This window comes from Podarcis gaigeae, assembly GCF_964106915.1.
Source record: "Podarcis gaigeae genome assembly, chromosome: 9".
Taxonomy (NCBI): domain Eukaryota; kingdom Metazoa; phylum Chordata; class Lepidosauria; order Squamata; family Lacertidae; genus Podarcis; species Podarcis gaigeae.
In genome coordinates, this window is record NC_139685.1 from 29,861,531 (window position 1) to 29,882,739 (window position 21,209).

Below are 21,209 nucleotides of genomic sequence, written 5' to 3' on the forward strand. Positions count from 1 at the left end.
TTGACTTGAATCTGGGGATGGGATACAGGAAAGAGATGGAAAACCTTTTCTAGCTACATATAAGAAATCTTCATTTCTCTAAGCTAAAGTGAGTCTCACAGGGAAAAATGTGCCTTGATGATAAATAGGATATTTGGCATCATGGTCATGAAACATTATGTCGGATTGTCACACTAACGAAGCACTCAAACAACAAAGGAGGCTTCCAAGATATTTTGTCCTTCTCGTCAACATTCTCTTAAAGATTATTTCCTGTTCCCTCCTGAACATCTCAAAAGGGAATCATAGAATGAATGGAATATAAAGGCATCATTAAAAGGGAGGGATGAGGCATTTCCTTTCATAATTTTTATTAAAAGATGACTGTTTCCCCTTGTTATAATCTTCCACAGCTTTATTGTTTGTGCTCTTATCCTGCCATGCATGCACAAGCATGTTGGTGCAGTGTCCATTATTTCTAAAGAGCTTCCACTGAAGCAATTGAATAGATGAACATACACATGTGATACATATCCACAGACACCCTGTTCTCCTAACACACAAATGTTTATATTTATACTTATTTCTGTATAACCAAAAAGAACTTCCCCAGACAAAAACAGTCAACTGGGACACGAAGGCTCTATTCACAGAACCCCCAACTGCAGCGACACTTTTTGTTGTTGTTTAGAAAATGAAACGCAGAAATGCCTATTGAGATAATTGCATTTAGCTGGATTAAGAGACAATATCTGATTTGGTAATCATGATTTAGCAGAAGGAGACCAGGGATGCAGATTTGGGAGTGGGGGGTGGGGTGGGGGAGACTTCTGGGATCACATCTACTAGGCATTTTGATTCGTTGAAAATACTGATCTGACCATTTTTCTCTCCATTTATTTTAGGGGGAAGCGGGGGGGGGGGGCTGGAAGGCTTTAAACACCATATTGAGCAGGCCCTGCTGTGAATCTTCCTGAGGTACAAAATGGTGGATGTGAGCTTTAAAAGAAATTGCATTATTCATTACAACCTATGTTAATCAGTCACAAGATAGCCTTTTTTTTTTTACACAGCACAGGGGAGATAAACAAACATGCGAGCCCATGCCTTGAAACAAACACACAGATGTACACACACACACACACACACACACACACACACACACTGCCAGTTACTGACCAGATGTCATGTAGCCCCGTGAAGCCTGGGAAAGGAAAGCTGGGGGGAAATGTTTGTGCAGGCGGTAGTCCTTTTCACTGCGGGACCTCATGCGATCAGAGGCCCGGTCAGAAAAATCAGAGCTAGGCCAGGCTCGCCGCAAGGTTGTACTTCGCGTCTTCTTCATTTTGAAGCTACCTGCAGTCTAATCCACCACGAGCAGCAGCAACAGCAGCAGCAGCAGGAGCGGCATGAGCCAGGAGGCCTCACGGCTTGCTGGCTGCACTCGTTTTACACACGTCTCTTTACGGGCACCGCTCGGTTCGGCTCTGCAAGCAACATTTTGCCACTACCTTGTCCATCAAGCAGACCGCAGGTCCTTTCCCCCCTTGGAAAGATCCAATTCTTTTACACACGTCCCACAATGCATTACACTTCATTGGCGCTCAAGCCCGGCTTGTAGCTTCCAGAGTCATGTGGAGGAGAGGCAAATTATGTAGCTTCTAATGCGGGGGGGTAGTGGCGGTGGAGGAGGAGGAGGAGAGCGACCGAAAAAAAGGGGGGAGGAGGGGAGAAGAGAAGCGATCTGCAGCGTGGAAGCTCCGGGGTCCCAAAACAATAGGTCGATTCAGCACAGAAAGGCTCGGCCAACTGTGATCTGCAACACAAAAGGCCCGGGCGAATTAGGCAAAGCAGGCTGCCTTTGGGCTTGACCCGAAAGACGGCAGGGAGCAAAGCAAAGCAGCATCGGGTCTGCAATGCCATAGGAATCGCGGGGAAGTGCTGGTAGCGGCCAAAGGCTGGTTTCCCCCGCCCTCCTCCAACCTATCAGAATCCGAGCAAAACATCAATGGAGCAGCCGAAAAATCATGGCTGCAGCAGCAACAGCGAGCATTCTCCCCGTTAGCGGCTCTCGCAGCTCCTCCTGCCGCACTGGCAGAGCAAGGATCCCTCGCTCGCGCGCCCATTCAAGGTGTACATAAACCTACAGGCAGCAGCGATGGTGCTCGATGCGGATGGTCATCATGGCCGAGGGCTCCCGAGTCCCGTCTCTTCCAGGCTCCTGCAGCCGGCCGTCCTTCCTTCCTTCTCGCATGCACGCTTATTCCTCTTTTCCCATCACCGCCTGTGTTTGCCTACGTCTGCGCCCGTCGAGCCGTGCCAGCTCCTCCAGCCTTGGGGGGCAGCCGGACCGCGAGATTAAGCCCAACGCGCTTTGCTTTCTGCAAATCCGGTGCGTTTGCCTTGCCTTGCCTCCCTGCTCCTCTCCGCCTCGACTACAGTGAATAGCTATTGAAGGCAGGAAACAAGGCAGCCACCCAGTCTTATGCTAATCAAGGAGCTGCCTTAAGTTAGACGCGCTCAGCCAGTCGGGCTGCACATTCTCATGTAAAATAGCCCTGGGCTCACCAAACCTTCGCTTGTGCCCCAGCCTATAATCAGCTTGTGCATATTTACATACAAAGTTGTTGTTGTTTTTTTAATTTTTAAAATAACAATCCAGCCTCTACCTCATCTCTTTTCTTTTTCTTACAAAGAAAAAACAGAAACGCCTTTGTTTTTTGTTTTGTTTTGTTTTTTGAAACCAAACCTGCCTGCTAGATTTCTTAGCCTGCCCAAACAATCACTGAGGTTGGAAAGGGGGTGGGGAGGGATGGAGAGAGAGATTGGTGGAGGGAACCCATTCATTTGACAGCTGGAGAGGAACTCTAGGACAAAAGTAATCAAACTGCTTAGAAGCAGCTAGTACTACTACTACTACTTTGGCCCTTCTCTCTCTCTCTCAGCACACACTGCCAACCAATCAGACTCTATGAGAAAGGCCTGTAATCTCTTTTGTAAACCAAAGGCTTGGTACAGCTGTTTCTAGTCCAATAGCCAATCATTGTGAGACAACAATGCATGCAGGGTACTAAAAGGAGAGAGGTCCAGTTCTGTTTGGGATGTGCTATTAGCTGGAGAGCACCCAAGCAGCCAGAGCATGACTGTGGGAAGGGTGTAGGATTCTGGAGACTTAGAGGGATACACCCCCCACCCCTTTTACCTCTCCACCAAAAGGAATTTTAACTATGCTTGTTTTTAACCGCAAGAGCTCTTAAGGCCAATCATTTTCATTCGGAATAACATTATTTACTATCAAACAATTCAGAGGTCTTGTTTATCTATAGGAACATTTCTATCTGGTGCCTACATTCCACTCTGGGCAGCTGAAAGCAATCAAGAGCAACCAAAAAGTACAATAAAAATTTATAAGGTACAATATAACACAAATAGACTAGAACAGCAGATAAAGTAAGGCGTCAGATAAAAAAAACCCCTCCAGATAAAAAAAACTTTTCGAATAAAACACACACCTGCCTAAAACAGGAAAGGTTTTGCCTGCTCCCCAGAGTCAATGAAGGCAACACTAGGACTAGAAATGTTTAAGAAGCACTTCTTCCTCTCCTAGTCCCCGAGAACACATTTCCTGCCACTTATTTTCATAGAGATGTCATCAATACTTCAAAGCTGCCCAGAGATATCTAATGTTACATACATGAAATTAGTCACCCAAGTTGCCACCTGAAAATTACTTTGCTGCTAAACATTCTTCCCTCCTCTTTTCTTGCCATGCTGCAATTCTCAACAGCTTAAAATATATAAATGGTAGTTCCCATTTCATCCAAACAGAGAAACTGTGGTTACTGGTTTGAGAGCAAGTCAGAATCTTAAACCAACTTCAAGGTCACCATGTTTCTCTACGGAATTTTAAATATCACCTTCCATAGGTAATTTTGCTGCTGTTCAGCTGATCATTACAGTAATGAAAGAAAGGTGAATTAAGGACCATAGATATGGGTTGGGGTTGTGGACCTCCTTTCACCTCCTTTCAACTTCTAATTCGGCCATGGATTTGTAAACAAGTCAGAGGTTGAAGTGAGTTCAAAACATTAACCCTGGGCCAAGGTAACAGATTGTGTAAAGAGGTGCTTTGCCTTCATTGGTTTTACAGATTACTATTAATTCATCACAGAGACCAAAAAGTAGCTTTGCTCATTAGCACAAGTTTAATTTACCAATGACAACCGCCATATGGTTGACTTAAAAGGAGAAAAAGTGGTGGATGCAATCTTTCTGCAGAAAAGTCATTGCACCATCCATTACACAGCCATCTCTTGGAGAATATCGCTAAGGCTAAACGTGGCAGGGGTTCATTTAAACAAAAAAGTCACATGGGAAAGCCATGGGAGACCATTTTCAATGGACCACAGTGTCATTGCTCCAAACAAGTCAGCAGGAATAAATTCAAGTCAGTGAGGTTTCCAGGTCAAGCTGCCAAACTTCTGCCACTCAAGACATCACCATCTTAATGTTCCCCACTTTTCTTCCAGTACAACACAAAGAAGAACACAACTACCATTTCCACAAGCACTTCCACGCTATATATACACACTGCTAACCATCTGTGAAAGACTGCAACAGTTTCCCCGTTGAAAGCCATATTAAACAACGAAAGGTTCTTACTACGTATAATTATAAATAGGCATATCTGTAACGTAGCAATGAATACATAAAAACCCTATATCCATTATTGCCAAAATATTTCACATTTTTAAAAGGTCATGGATTTGACAGGTGCAACTTCAAAAGTAATTAGGCATGGGTAAATGGATGCTTCTTATAAAAGAAAGTAATAAATATTGGAAGTTCTATATGGATTGTACTACTTATCTGGAGATAAGACTGAATGAGCTTCTAGTTTAGTTTACCAGCATCACCAAAGTAAAAAGAATAACAAAGCTCAAAACAGTCATGAAAAAAAGGCAGAAGGGGATCTCTCCACACTGACTGGATAAACAAATATGCTAGCAAATAAAATTCACTACTAGTAAGAGCAAAGTAATGCAAGCTAGGGACAAACAATCATAACATCATAACTACACAATGCACATTCATAGGTTGGCTGCAGCTACCTAATAAACTGATCATAATAGAAAGTCCACCAAAAATGTCAACCCAGTGTGTTGAAACAAAAAAGGCAAATGGCTTCAAATAGATTAAACAAGTTAGTGGAGGGTACATTTCAGTAGAATTTAGCCATGACAGATGAAGATGTATTTCCCATGCTCAAGTGCTTCTTTCTGTCTATGACAGACTAGAAGCAAAAAGCAGGGGGGTGATATTGACAATTTGCTTTGCCAATGCTCATCCCTGGGACACTGGATCAGTTTTTTTAGTCTGAAAGCTGGTGTTAGATTGGCACTACTGGGACACCAGCTGTTTCTCTAGCCTTTAAATGTGGAAAGTTTGGTCTGGAGTCAAGGCTGCCTCTTGACTAACAAGCAAAAAGCATCAGAAGATGTGCGCATTTCAGCCTTCAACTGCTAATGTTAATTGAAACCTTAAAGAGTTCAAAGGTTCAAAGGGGGGAGGCTGAGATGGTGAAAAGTTTTGTTTGGAAAGCTCAAACATGAAAACAGAGCTCTGCATCCATCCATCTCTTCCACGTGAAGTAAGCAACGACAAAACCAACTAGTTTAGGAGTTCAGGGGCAATGGCTACTTAGTGAATAAAATATATATTGGTTAAAGTTCTACGCTGGATATAACAGAAATGCCCCAACGAGTGTGGATGTTGTACACAGAGAGAGTGCAGGCACAGAGCTTCAACTAATGTACAGTACCACTTGGTAAGAGTCCTGAATCTTAAGAGCAGGGGAAAGAGGCTGGGATTTCTTAAACAGAGAAAAGGAATTGGGATTTATTATACACATGAGTTGGCAATTACAAATGCTGCAGTGCTTCCCCTCTATCCCTTTTCAGGTCACTTTCAAAAGAAATGACTTTTATGAGTGGCCCAATACTGGGTTACAGGAAGTCCCAGGTTTTGTCTTTCCCACACTGATACTGAGGTTCACTAAGCAAAGTAACATGAAGAAAGGACACAGTACAGCATCGCTCTTAGGATGTCTGCCACTGATTTAATTTGTTCCCTTTCAGAAAATGCTCATCATCATCCAAATCAGATATACAAAGGGCGCCACAAAAAGGAACAGTTGGCAAGAATCACAATCTTTTGGCTGTCTCCATCCTAAGTACATATAAGATTGTTTCCACTGATGGAATTGAATTAGCACCACAGTTGCCAGTTTGACACATTTCAGGGTCTATCTTCTTAGATGCAATGTTTGAACAAATTTTGTCTTTAAAAAACTTGAGAGATACAGAGAGAGACAGCAAAGCAATTCCCAGGATCTTCAAAATATAAAAGCAGGAGCCATTCAGACATCCTCAGGCTAGTCTGCCACTTACCTGCAGAAGGGCAACAGGTATATTATGCTATTGTACTAATCCAGGCTTAATTACAGAACCTTTTAAGCTTATTTCAGATCACATTTCTCCCCCTTCTTGTGGTTCTGGGATGCACAATAACAGGAATGCAGTGCTTCTCTTCCATCAGCTTTTCTTTTCCTTTGTTCTACAATGTGTTTATTTTAACAAACAATTACTTTTAGTCCGGTTAGATTCCCCATTCCCTAAATGTCCCATCGAGAGAAGAAAGGTTTTGCTGACTTATACCCTATTCTGCTTTTTAATCCAAAGGCTTGTGCTCACAGGTACACATTTCAAAGGTGGCAACCTATGACTCAAGGCTCATACTTCTTACCCTGCATTTTTTAAAGAGTTGAAAGTGAAGCAGGAAACCACCTCAGTTCTAAATACCTGCAGCCATGCATGCATGAACAGTTACTTCAGTTTAATAAATCCTAATCCTCTTCAGCTCATACTCCGTCCTCTATGTCAGGCAAGGGGACAGTGAGAAGGAAGACTGAATACAGAGTCCTTAGAGAGGGGCCCACAGTCACTGCCATTCACACGGACATAACCAGAGAAGCTTTCCAAGCAAATGTGACCTGAATAAGGTCACACAACCTGTTCTTAGGATGCTGCTGAACACACCAAGACGGAGCAAGGAGGACCTTCTTCAGTTCAAGGGATGCATTCTCTCCCAGGCAACCTTTTAAGGGCCACATGCAAGGACAGAGGCAATGGATGTAAATTTAACCTTTCTTCCCTGTCTCCCACATGTGCACGTAATGGGGAAATGTAGTTTGAACTAGTTTCTATAGACACTCATGCACCCGTCCCAACAGTCATCTCTCAGAGAAGCAAGATGTATTATCAGAATTCAAGGACACTTTCCAAACTGTTTGGAGTGTATAGCAGAGCCAGCGAAAGGTGTGGCCTAGGGAGAGTTCCAAGACAGAGAGCAGCCTGGAGGTCTGCATTTGGCCCCCAGGACCCCATATTCATATTCAGTAGAAAATGAATAAAGCTTCTCATTCAGTTCCCAACAGAGCCTTTGATCCCAAAAAACCTTCTCCCCACAAGCACCTCAGCCACTTTCTCTCATGATGAAAATTCCCTTTTGCTCAGAGTCATTACAAAATTCTTCCTCTCATGCCACTTATTGTGCATCTTCATTCATTCATTCATTCATTCATTCATTCATTCATTCATTCACTTACTTACTTACTTACTTACTTACCTACCTACCTAAAATTTGTATACTGCCCTTCATCCAAAGATCTCAGAGCAGTTCACAGCATACAAGTTTCTACATACTAGCAAACAGGAGTAGCTAAGGCACCTAAAAGAAAGGCTTTGCCAAATTCTGTTGGGGGATCACAGCACCCTTTACCCTGAATATTGGCTTGAATGAGAATCAGCCAATGGGAAAGCAAGTGTTGCTGCCCCTGCCTGCCAGGCGTTTCCCAGTTCTAGATTAAAATTTCTTTCTGACCAGTAAAGGACACTGTTGGGTTAAAATATGGTGAACCACAAAACAGCAGTTCTGGAGAATGAGTCAAATAACAAAGGAGGGTAAGTAGTGGAGAGTGGGGGATGATAACTGGGATGGCACAGTTATGGAAAGTAGATGTAGAGAAGGTGAGAGCAAAAAGCAGAATGGCATGTTGCAAACACAGCCAAAGCAAGGGAAGCGATTAAGGCTGAAACCCAATGCAATTTACCAGGGAGTAAGTCTTATTGAAACCAAGGGGCTGTGCTGTGCTGACTAATGTCGTCTCCAAAACACATCATGGCTCTCTGATGGACTGAGGGCCTCACTACTGAAAAAAGTACAGAGCATGTGTTTTCAGGGGAAAAAACCCCAGGTATTATAAATATCCTCAAGTTTCACCTGGTTGATTTAAGATTTTACAAGTTTCACAGCTCTCATAATATGTACAACATTATACAGAGCTTAAGCAGAGGGGGAAAAGGTTTAGTACATTTCTCATGCATTTTGCATAACCATGTTCGATGGCTGTACACAAGTCAAGGGCTGAAATCTGGAGGATCTCAAAGGCAAAGACCATTTTCTTTTTCTCAGGTAGCAGCGCATCTCCACATAGCACTACAAGGTGCTTTTCAAACTTTTTCAACTTTGGAAAAAAAAGTAGTTGTGATAGGGAGGAAGAGCTTGCTGTTCAGAAAAGAGAGGTACTGCTGCATGAGAACATGAAAACTGCTGTGAGGATTCTGCCCAATATTCAGTCTTGTTGTTTGATTTTCAAATTGATTTGAAATTTGTAAGAATAAATAGCCATATTTAGCAGAAATGTGCTACCAATAAGTAAAGGGTAAAGGGACCCCTGACCATTAGGTCCAATCGTGACCGACTCTGGGGTTGCGGCGCTCATCTTGCTTTATTGGCCGAGGGAGCCGGCGTACAGCTTCCGGGTCATGTGGCCAACATGACTAAGCTGCTTCTGGCGAACCAGAGCAGCGCATGGAAACGCCATTTACCTTCCCGCTGGAGCGGTACCTATTTATCGACTTGCACTTGGATGTGCTTTCGAACTGCTAGGTGGGCAGGAGGAGGGACCGAGCAACGGGAGCTCACCCTGTTGCGGGGATTCGAACCGCCGACCTTCTGATCAGCAAGTCCTAGGCTCTGTGGTTATACAGTGCGCTAATTTGGGCATGATCCTTAGAGCAGGGGTACAGAACCTGTGGCCCTCCAGACGCTGTTCAACCCCCAGCTCCCATCAGCCAGCATGGCCAATGGGCAGGAATGATGTCCTCTCAAACTTGTACTTAAGACTGGATCCTGTTTTACTGTACTTTCCTCCAACCCTTGTGTGTCAGACAGTACCATACTGGCATGTAGAAAATACAAGTGCTTCTCATTTTGGGGACTTGAAAACATCCACATTGTAACTGCTCTGCACTGGTACTGCCAAGATTCATATGAGCCATACATTTCACAGGAGTTTACATATCAGTCGCTTGGAAGGGACAGCAAAGCAACAGCAGAGGTAACCATCACTATAGTGATGTATGTTGAGACAGACGACAACTCAGAAGGGTCCAATCAGCTGAAGCAGCAGAGAGAATAGCATTATGGTCTTATGTGGCCTGTGGGTCACCTGTTGAGCACCCTTTGCTTTATATTATTTCCCTTCAGTTTCTCAACTAAAACATTAACCGTGCTAAGGCATGGTGTTAAATGCTGAAACATTCAACAGCTGCTCTCTTGTTACAGGCAAGATTGTACAGACAGCAGCTTTAAAAAGCCACAGGGTAACTTGCCCTGCTTGCCAGTGAGCTCTTTGATGAAGATGGGGGAAGAGACAAACAGGTGCCCACTGTTATATTTGGACAGCAGATAAACCGTGTAATGGCATTTGCTAGAGGAAATTTATTAACTTCTTCCCTTATAGCATGCTGTCATTTAAAATAATATGCAGTACAGCTGGCTTCTATATGTCAACTTGTGGCCTTTGTGCTATGGATATTTGAAACTGTGGAAAACAAAAGTTGAGGCCAGCATTTATCCCAGCCCAAAATACTATTTAATCTGTCTGTAGGTTTGTTTGTGTAACTTATTTTTATTACCACGTTTTATTTTACATAGAAAGTTAATGGATTGTCATATGGTTGGTGGTCAAATGCCATGTGTACAATAAATATTCTTACTACTGCAGGAGTAAAACAATCCATGAGAGTCATCTTTTGAGATGCTATTACACATGCACTTTAACTGAAAAGCCAGGTGAGCAACTTGTTTTGCTTGGAAATACATTTAGTTGGTTCGTACAACATAGTAAGCCAAACTAGGTTTAGGTGGTTTATTCTTGGCTACAGCTCATAGTTGGCGAGAAGAGAATTTAGTTATGAGCTTGATTCAGATGACACATTAGTTCAGGGGTCAGCAAACTTTTTCAGAAGGGGACCGGTCCACTGACCCTCAGACCTTGTGGGGGGCCAGACTATATTTTGAGGGGGGGGAGAATGAACCAATTCCTATGCCCCACAAATAACCCAGAGATGCATTTTAAATAAAAGGACACATTCTACTGATGTAAAAACACGCTGATTCCCGGACCATCCACGGGCCAGATTTAGAAGGCGATTGGGCTGGATCCGGCCCCCGGGCCTTAGGTTGCCTTCCCATGCATTAGTTCAAATTAGTGTTACTGCAGTAGTAAAAAAAAAGGGGGGAAAGAGCAGGGTGGAGCATAGCAGCCGCAGGATTCTTCCTGGGAGGCTACACATCTGTGTTGTCCTGTTAAGCCACACTTTGTCTTATCATTTTAGGTGAACCAGGCCATTGTATATCTAATGACAAAGGGGTAAGGAAGAAAAGAGAGAACACGTACATGTGTGTAGTGGGGGCTTGCAATCATGCCACCAAACATCCTGTGTTTGTCTTGTGCAGTGGGCAGATTTTACCTAACCAGTCCCGTCAGCAGAAGCCCTGTGCAAGGACTTCCACTTGTGCAATGGGGTGCTCGCCCTCTCCCTTCCCCTCCAAAATGGGCTCTGGAAGGGTTGGGAGAACCTCCAGAACAGTGTACAGGGGGAAGAGGGAGGGATTGTTCCATCTGGCAAAACTGAAATGCTTGTGCAGATAGAATGATTAAAAGAGTGTGACGCTGAATCTCACCCAGTGGCTGTATTAACAAACCCTTTTCAAACCTCCTAGCAAGGATAACACAGGAGTCAGGGGCACATGAAGGGTTGGCCACCACCTGAAACATTCATTGTACACGTAATGTGTATCACCATAAAACAGAAGCAATCCTCAAAGAGAAAGTACTGATTATTTGGCTGAGAAAACAGGCTCACACCTAAAGCCCAGAGAAGGCAAGAGAAAGGAGGCAGACATTATTAATTAGACCCTTGCTCAGGAGTAATCCTTGCCCCCAAGAACTGTAGCCAAAACTGTAGCCTGAGTCCATGAGGCTTGAACACAGAAATAACTTGCTAGGGGAATGGCCATTTGGACTGAAATTGCGTCGCTTCTCTTTCTCCTTTGAATGAGCCTTTCCCCCCCAGTACCCCACTTTTTTCTATTTTGCCTTTTTTAGATTACAAACCTGTGGGCCAGGCCTGTATTAAGTTTTAGTTATGTTCCATACCCAGCTTTGCATGCTCTGCAATAATGCTATTTGATACTTGGCTTCAATTCAGTGCTGTAATAATTATATTATTCACCCACCCACACGCATACACCCAGTGACTTACCTTGTGCTGACTGCACAATGAAGCACATGGGCTGCCCAAAGGGTGACAAAGCACATCTTTTATGTGTGTAAGAGTGCACATTTTCATTTGTTTCCCCTCCAAACTTCACTCCAAGCTTCACTCGAGAACAGACTGGAATTTGGTAAAAGCAAACCATGCAATATTTCCAACACATATTTTAAATATTTGTTGCTTTTGGTCTCTGCATCGGGTATGACTGCAAACTCACATGGTTATTTCCATTTCCTACCTACTCACCAACTAGGCATTTGGTGGACAATCCATGCTATGACAGAAAGCAAACCTTTGAAAATGGTGTGTGTGTTTAATAACCTACATGAAATGCACGCCTTTCAACGAAAAAAACCCAAAAACACTTGGGTAGGCACTGAAGGCAGTGTTATCTTGTTTTCGGATAACATTTTTTGCCAAGAAAATATTTAAATTGTGTAACAAGCTGCACATCTATATCAACAAATAGTAGCGTTTTTAAACTTTTTAGATTTCTATTCAATGTACAGCCCTTTAAAAGGAGGAGGAGGATGGGGTGGTGGAAGGGGGCAGATTGATGCTATTATTGAGCTGTCCATAAAGAACCTCCTGCTAACACCCTTTCAGCACATCCCCACATGTACCTAATCTGAACATAAAAGGGTGGGATTAAAACTGCCAAGATAAAAACTGCCTGCAGTTTCAAGCTTCAGTGGTGGTGGTTTAAATCCTTGGTTACTTGCATCCTTCAAAAATGTGAAATGCTAAGAATTCCCACTCACCTCCAAGTTACATACAGATCACCCACACCTGCAGGCTCACCATGCAGTGCAGGATCTTGAATGTCATCTTAAAAAAATAAATTAATCAAGTTTCTAGCCCTCGAAGATAAAGAAAAAAGGAAGGGATACAGGCAGTTGCTTCTGAAAGGAAACGAAAACTCTCAAGCAGAGATTCCACTGGGTAAGAGGATATTGTATTTCAGCAGATATTTTGTACGTGCAACTTATATTTCCCATATGTGGTAGATTCTGTTGTGTACCAACGAAAGCGTCATACTGTAGCATACAGTCCAAAGCTGATTTGCAACCATGGGCAGGCTTGCTGCAGATGTAAAATTGTGTCATGGGAAAGAAGATATGGGAAGAAAAGATAATAATGCATGCAACCCTATTGCCTGATCCCAATCTCTTAACCTTGGTTAAGAGTTTGTGAATGTTGTATCTGAACAAATCTATAGTAGTTAAACTGAAGCTTGCATTTCTGAAAGTAAACTGATATAAAACAGACATACACGTTCATACATCAAATTTCAAAAGAAAAATATTTTCCTTTTAACACCACTTATGGCGAACTATATTATACATAAATGCATAGCCTTGACTCTTTTGCTATTTGCTATTATTCTTATTACAATTACTATAGCGCTGATGATTTAATAGCGCTTCCCATCCCTCAACTAATTTCGTATTATTTTTCTGGCAGTCAAATATTCTTCACAAAAAGAACTAGAAGATTAAGAGTAATTAGTGTAACTTTTCTTACTGACAGAAAAGCACTGAAAGGAGATCAAGACATATTTCAAGATTCAGCAACTGTTTTTCCAGGTTAGTAGCACTGAAAATATTTCGCAAGAATGGGAAGTTAGAAAGGAGGACCACAGAAGAATTATATATAGAATGAAGCCCACATAAATAAGATTCTATTTATTTTGCTATTGACAAATCTCACAGTAGTTATCATTTGTATTAAAGGAGCTCAGGTCGGCATAAGAGTTGCCACATTTTTATTTTCACTAGAAGTTTCTGGGGAAGGTTTGTTCACACAGGATGCTAAGTCGTTGTTTGTTTAGCTTCACTGTGATTATTTGTACATCCAAACCAAGCTCACAAAATATGGTTTTGAATGTGACCAATAAACCACGGCTTGAAGTTGGCTTACAAATCTGAGCTCGTCTTAATCATGGTTCCTTTTTAGGTCTGAAATGGTACTCTGATTTGTTTCAGTGTCCCAGCCCAAATGCTCACTGGCTATACCTGGATGAGTCACAAAATGTAAGAAAACAAAACCAATATTACAAAAACAACTTGCAGTTACTTTGCTCATCTACAAGGTTGATCCTCTTTTGTTCAATAGATCATGATTAAAACAAACCATGGCTTAGTGTTGTGTGCAAACGTGGCCAGTTACTTGTTCACACATAACAGCAAACAACAGTTTAACATTATTTATTAAGAGATTTCAATACCACCCTTCAACAAAAAAAGGTCAGAAGTAAATTTACCAAAAAAAATAAATATAAAACATATTAAATGAAAGCATTAAAATAATCCTCAGAATTTATATAAATAGCATAATTAAAAACACCCCCAAAAATGACTTAACTGTCAACCACTAAAAGCTGGCAAAAATTGTGTGTTTTAACCCAATATCTGAAAGAATACAGAGTCGGGGCAAGATGCACGTCAATGGGGGTGTCATTCCAGTGTCAAAGATCCAACACCAAAAATGCTCTTCCACAGGTCCCTGGACTATACACCTCCTTTAACACAGCAACCACCATGAAAGCCTCACCCACTGATCAACCAACACAGGTAGGGTAGTACAGAAGAAAGCATTATCTCATACATTTGGATCCAGGCCATTGAACATAAGTACCCTGAGCTGGGCCTAGAAGGTAACTGGCAACTAGTGCAGATGTTTAGTAACAGGAGTTGGGGTCATCTGGCCCACTGCCATTGACACCAACTGCATTCCACACTAGTTGCAACTTCTGGATTAATTTCAAGGGCAGATCCATTTACAGTAGTCCATCCTGGAGGTTACTAGAGAACATGGTCGAGACCCCTTCATGGACAATCTTTGGATTCACGAGCTCCTTTCTTTTATTCCATTAACCTTCTCCTGCTATTAAGAATTCAGCAAGTTAACAGATGGGGATGGCAATAGGGAAAAGCATTGCCATTTCAATCACCTACCAACTTGTAAATGGCAAATGGGTGAAATAGGGAGCCTTTTCATGTTTTCAAGTTTACTATTCTTGTTCTGTATATTCTTTGTATCTAAAATAAATAAATTTCATTTCATATTAATTATGTACCCTGTTTCTCTCTCAAACTGAAGCCCATGGTGGCTAAACAGCAACCCACTGAAACAAATACAATATGGAAAATAATATGAAAGGTTATTTAAACTTTTTCAAAAATGAAAATCTAGGTGTTTCTGCCACAGAAGTCTGTTACCAGTGTTTTAAAAGAGTATAGCCTCTGTGGACATGGAACTGTTGTTATGAATTGAATAAATCTTCCAGGAGGACGTGGGCTGCCCTATTTGCATATATATTCCCTCCTTGGATCGCAGGCTAAGAGCTTGGTCACCAAATGTGACAAGGCAACAAATTCTCTTTGCATAATGATGGCTCACAAATGCCCACAGCTCTTTTGAGATAGTCCCATATGAAGAAGTGTCCATGTTTACATAGGATTTCAGCATTCCCAGATATCTTCACAGTTCCTAAAAATTCCACAGTGATCAGAAGGTGCACTGCAATCCCATATAGAGGTGTGCTTTTAATTCACATAGTCTTACATCCACATTGTTGAAAGCAAGAATCTGAGACTGAACACACTGTCAACAAAAGGTTTGCACGTACAAAACAATCCTTAGTGACCTAATCCAGAAATATAATTGTAATGCATTTTCAGAGTAAAGGTGCGCCTATGACATGTGACACTCATTCCTTCCCTCCAAAAAAGACTTTTGGTGATAGTCTATCGGAAAAAAAGAGAACTAATCACTACTGTATAATATAAGAAAGGTTACATATTAAGCAAGATTTATGAACGCCATCTGTTTGCCTTTTCTTTCAAATACAGGTTTTTACCAGAATAATTAAATAAATGAGCATTATAACATACAGAGAAAACAATGGAAGCTAAAGCCAGTTTGACTTGTTTGGGCTGTGTTTTATGCTCTCCAGGTCCAGCCAAATTGTCTGTCACCCACTACCAATGTGCTGGGAGGGCTACACATAGAACCAACTTCTCTTTTCATTGAACCACTGCCAAACTTGCCTGGAAATAATAGGGTACCTTTTTAGGTTTCAACCACATTAAGTCTGGTATCTTTCAATGACTCTAAATTAGGAACTGGAATGTCTTCTTGAAACTCCATAATCTATATGCATTTCTGCTACAATAACTCATTACATATTTATATGTTACTTATAAATGCATACATATACACTATGTCATATATGCCCACAAGCATTGCTGAGGCAAAAAGGAGGCAAGCCATTGACTTGGTTTTGCATAATTAAGACTCCAATAACTCAGCTAAAGCAAGTTACCAGGTTCTTTGCTGTTCAAGAATAAAAACAATGAAACCAAAGCAATTCAAGAGGTTCTACTGAAACTGAATGCAAAATATGGAAAGTGCATGACAAGATCACCAAAAAGTATTTCTAATGAATGAATATCCCCCCTCCCACACACATTGAAACACTGTCATAACTTATACTCTTGCAAATTCATTCTTTGTACAGAGGGACAGGAGAGTAGGCAATCCTAGCAGAGTTCATAAAATGGATTGATACTGCATGCTACAGACACTTAAAGACTATGTTGCTGTATCAAGAGAACTGTACAAGTGTTACTGTTCTGCAAATATTTTGGTTTTCATATAAATCACCCACAACATAAATTTTAAAAGCTTAGAGAAAAGTTCAATACACCCATAACATTGTGCTTAGCCTATAGTACAACCTGTTCATACTTCAATTGACACCAGAAGCTTTCTCAGAATTTCCTCACCATATGGCAGGTAGGTACACTAGGGGCGGGGAGAAACTTTTCAACTGCAGCACCACATCCCTTCTTGAAGAAGGACTACCTGGCCCCCTAGTTGGTGACTAGTTGGTCCGCCATGTTCTGAGAACAGGCATTTTCATATAACATTGGGCAAGGGCCTGGTAGCAGGTTAAATGTGCCTCTTGCCCACTTTTATTTTTGGGTGATTTGTTTTGGCTGATACAGCTTGCATTGTATTTTGATTTGCTGTAATATTTTGCTGACTTCAATTGATTGTTTTAAAGCAGGAGGGGAGAAGCTGTAGCCCTTCAGATGTTTCTGGACCCAACTTGCATCAGTCCCAGCTAGAATGACCAGTGATTAGGGGTGATGGAAGTTATAGTCCAACATCATTTCAAGGGCCTCAGGCTCCTCATCCCTGTTTTAAAGAAAAGCAAGCAGGATATAACAACAACTCACTAACCACGTAAACAAATAGGCCCTTGCCATACTATTCTGCCTGATCACCACTCCATACCTGCTCTGAGGAATAGGTTGGCCCAGCTGTGCCTCCTTACAAAATAAAAGGTGGGGGGGAGGTGGGACACTTCTCAAACCAAAGGGGAGGCTATGCAAGATTATAATAAGAAACGGCAGCTCATGTTGAGTTTGCAGCATAATATCATAACATGACTGAACAGCGAGAAACAACACTGTAACATGACATCTAATGGCAGAGATTTTCACCTATGCAAGTCTTTGGAATTCTTTATCAGATGACAGTTCTGTTTGCACTGTTCAATTAAATCTACCCCATATATGCAAGCATTAAGAATACTGTATATCACTTCAACAAAGCATGTAAGTTGTTGGTGAAAAAAGTGAGCATAACTAATATTTTAAGAACCCCATAAAAAGCAATGTGCATGTGTATCACTGGCAGTGGGGGATGTTATTTCACAGTCATTTCCCATAGTCAATCTTCTTGGAAACCAGAATTTTGCTAGAAAAAGTAAGACAGAAACAATAGTTTAGAAAGCAATTCATCTAATGTACCAAACCAAATGTTTGGCTCATGTTTTGACATAAAAACAGTGCCCTCTACTGCAAAACTAATGAGTAGCAGTGCCCAACAAGGACAATAACATTAAATACCGTACCTTTTCAATCAGTGGTAACAGTCACTGTGCCTAGTTTATACTTTTCAGTGATTAGGCTAATTGAATGTACGAACTGTACAACATTGGATAAGAAAGTAGGCTAACTAAACATTTTCTCCTCTGAACTAGTACAGTTTATTCTTTCTGGTAGCAACTACATTTTTGTTGATCACAAAAATACAAAAAGAAAGAAAACCACACCTAACGAGTAGCATTGTAGTATTATTGACAGAGAGTTTGGAACTCTGAAATAAAAAGTATATTATACAGCAGAAAAAGCCTAGCTGAACCATTCATACACTAGTGAGTCTTTTCTTATGTTAAATACCAATGAGAGTAATGATAAAGATCTAGTCACAAGACACCCTTTATTGCTCAAAAGGAAGTGCATGAATTAATCTGCCCACATTGTCCTAAACAATCCTCCTCTAAACATAGATGAGGCACCCTAAAGTTATTGCAGTCAAAGACTTGAGATGCAAATCCAAGTTAGCACCAAATAAAACATTAACCTGTCTTATTTTAAAATTTAACATTTTAAAACGGCATAAATTTTGTTGTTGATTTAAATGCTCACAACTTGAAAAAGAGTGAAAGGCAGACAGAAGGAACAAAGAATCTGAAGAGGATTTATTGATTGTCAGACAGATCCAGGGAGGTCTGCTAACATTGGAACACAAATATTTAATCTGATTCTGAAATCTTATCTGCTGCCTTTAAGAAGATTAACATATATTCTCTTGCTGCAGACTATGAATTCTGACTGCCTAACAAAGTGGAAGCACTTTTTTTTTTTTTGAAGCTATAGTACCTGCAATTCTGTAAAATACAATTTTACTCAAAAGCAATTGTGCTAATACAGACAAAGAGGCAAGCATGTTGAGGAAAGATGTATCTCAATAGCTTACAACAGAGCAGTATTCATGTATTCTAACTTCATATGCATTTAGGCTGTACTTACTGTGAATCCAGTCTGGGATACAATGTGTATGCAGAATATTTAAATCGGGTTGAACTATAGATTAGGAATTATATTTTTGTGTGTGTATATATATTAAAGAAAGAGATAAATTTACATTCTGAGACTTTAAATTAGCAAATAAAAAGAACTCTTAGCTCAATGATGAAGCAATCCTAAACTGAATTGACAGAAAATAAAGACAGAAGCACTCAATATGCTAAACAACTAAATGCTTGAATAAATGAAACCTGTTGCCTCAAAGAGGCCTTTCCAAACCAGTGTGAGAACAGAGACAGGCACACAGCCAGACTGCCATAGACTATCAGCTACATCCCACTCCACATCCTCCATACAGAGGTTTGGGCCAGAAAATCCATTAATTTACAAAAACATTAGGCGTGCCCCTGGCTCTCCACAGCATCCTTCACATTGCCACAAGGGCTTTGTCTAGACTAGGATTTAAGGGCTGCATTAGCTTATCCTAGCATCTAACTCAATCAGTGTAAGTATGTATACATTATTCTGTACATTAGACCCTTTTTAAACTCTGGCTGTTGCCATCCCCCTAAAAAAGCACATCAACATTTAAAGCCAAGTTAGTCACAGTAACATTGAAATAAAGTAGTGGCCCAATTCTAAGAGCCACTGCAAACATACAGTTCATAGGGAACTTGTGACAAAGATACAAGCGGTTCCTTGCAGTAGGGCCCAGATCCAACTGCAGTGCTGGCACACACTGTTGAAACTAGAGGCAGCTAAGCCGCCTTCCTGAGGGCCACCAAAGTGAGCAGTCCAAGAACTGTTGTGTTTGATATGAAGACTTTAAATGGCAACTGGAATCAAACTGCATACAAACTGCTGCCTGTGTTACTTATAGTCAAAATTCCATGTCAAAACTGGGCTAGATGCTAATTTATAAGAAAGTTGAACTAAAGAGGTCTTTAAGGTGCATTATGGGTTAATTAGCAACAGGGGCCTGACATCCATTAGTTGTTGCAATGTACTGGAAGTAACAAACACCCAGCACAATTTTTATAGATCTCACTGTATTAAACTTATTTAAAAAAAAAACCTCACTCCACAAATTTGTTGAGAAACATCTTTGTCATCTTTTGGCAACTTTCTGGTTTTTCACAGCCTGCTGCTATCGAATTACAAGTAACAATCCTGGTCCTTTTTTCAAGTTTTAATACATTTGGAAACTGCTTTCTTTAGACCACATCTTGAATTCTCGCACATTTGTTAAATGTATGAAAAATCCTGAGCCATTTTGGGCTCTGTATCACTCACTAAAATTGCCCCCAAACTTGCAAAAAGGCCTCTCTTCTTCTTTTTAACCCAAATTCTAATGTCACGAGCAAAATCAGATTTTGTTTGATTTTTTTTAATGAAATGTTTGAAGAGGTACTAAAAAGTTAAAGTTTAATAGAAGGGGTTTGTTGAAGTTATCTCATAATTTATTTAATTTTTTTTAAAAAAAACACCACTTCCTGGAAATGTGAATATTTGAAGAAAAACAATAGAACATATCTAATTGTGTGCTTCTTTACTGCAGTTGAGGCTTCTGTGACTGAAAGGGGGGGGGGGTAGAGGAGTTCTAAAAATTCTCCCTTTCCTCAGCAGTCACACTCTTCCAAAGGCTGCCCTTTCCTCTGGAAAAGGTGGCGAGCTCAGAGAATTGCAGAGGGAAGGTAGTTAGGTTAACCAGCATAAATATACTCTTCTGGTTCTTCTCTATGCCAAGATGTTCTGCTAGCATAGAAGACAAGGCATTCAAGCACTCCTTGTTAGCTACATACGGTCTCAAGTTACTGGCGAAAAGTTGAAGAGGGCGACTGTAGTCATGGTCCTGCTTGTTAGAACATTCCTATTGCTTATAGTTGGGCAGTGTAGGAAAAAGGTTACTGGATCTTAAAGGCCTACAGTCTGATGCACATGGCTGTTCTCAATGCACTGTAGAGCTGGGCACTATCTGGTTTTCAACATCATGATACATCACCAGCTGAACTTCATGATATATTGATATATCAAGATGTCTTAAATAAGGATGGAGATATGTAGAGGCTTTGGCTAGCTTCACATTTCCCCCCACATTGGGATTTTGACATAGCACACACACATCATGATTTGCAATATATTTCCAGGTCAAAAATGATGAAACCAATACAATGATATGGACTTGAAACTAGTTTTGGACGATATATCGCCCAGCCCTAACACACATCATGATTCACAATATATTGCCAGGTCAAAAACTATGAAACCGATAATCCGATAAGGACTTCAAACCAGTTTTGGACTATATATTGATATACCGCCCAGCCCTAATACACTGTATATGGGGCTGCCTTTGAAGGCCATGGTACTTGAAAATTTCAGCCGGTACGAAACATGTCAGACAGATTGTTATTGAGCCCAGCTCTAGCCTAACAGCAGCCCTGCATTCTCTCAACGTGCATGAACTCTGCCCCAAATTTGATGCCATTTGGACCTTGCAACAAAGCACTCCTCACAATACAACCCACTGCTTTTGCCTTTAGATATTGTCCTATCCTGACCAATTCCTAATCCTGTATTCAGCTCTGATCCCTGCTTGAGATAAAACATAAAGATACATATATAATTACATATTACTGCAGCTCTGTCTCTTGTCAACCCG

General features: G+C 41.1%; 2 protein-coding genes across 5 annotated transcripts in view; both read right to left on the reverse strand.

Annotated features, from left to right (window-relative positions):
• Nucleotides 1–21,209, reverse strand: part of STOX2 (storkhead box 2) — a 124,808-nt gene that overhangs the window by 72,399 nt on the left and 31,200 nt on the right. For 2 of the 4 annotated variants that reach the window (XR_014568055.1, XM_083755497.1), the window contains exon 1: nucleotides 1,159–2,511. The exons of 1 other annotated variant lie outside the window; for it this stretch is intronic. Coding sequence is in view for 1 of the 3 variants with exons in the window: in XM_083755497.1 (XP_083611623.1) it covers nucleotides 1,159–1,324 (166 nt within the window). In the remaining 2 variants the exon portion in view is untranslated. Of the gene's footprint in view, nucleotides 1–1,158; nucleotides 2,512–21,209 lie in introns of those variants that run through there. One more of the 4 variants, XM_083755498.1, reaches the window with a different exon arrangement.
• Nucleotides 17,213–21,209, reverse strand: part of TRAPPC11 (trafficking protein particle complex subunit 11) — a 71,663-nt gene continuing 67,666 nt past the window's right edge. The window contains exon 30 of the mRNA XM_083755383.1: nucleotides 17,213–17,432. Coding sequence (XP_083611509.1) covers nucleotides 17,406–17,432 — 27 coding nt within the window. The 3' untranslated portion in view covers nucleotides 17,213–17,405. The remainder of the gene's footprint in view (nucleotides 17,433–21,209) is intronic.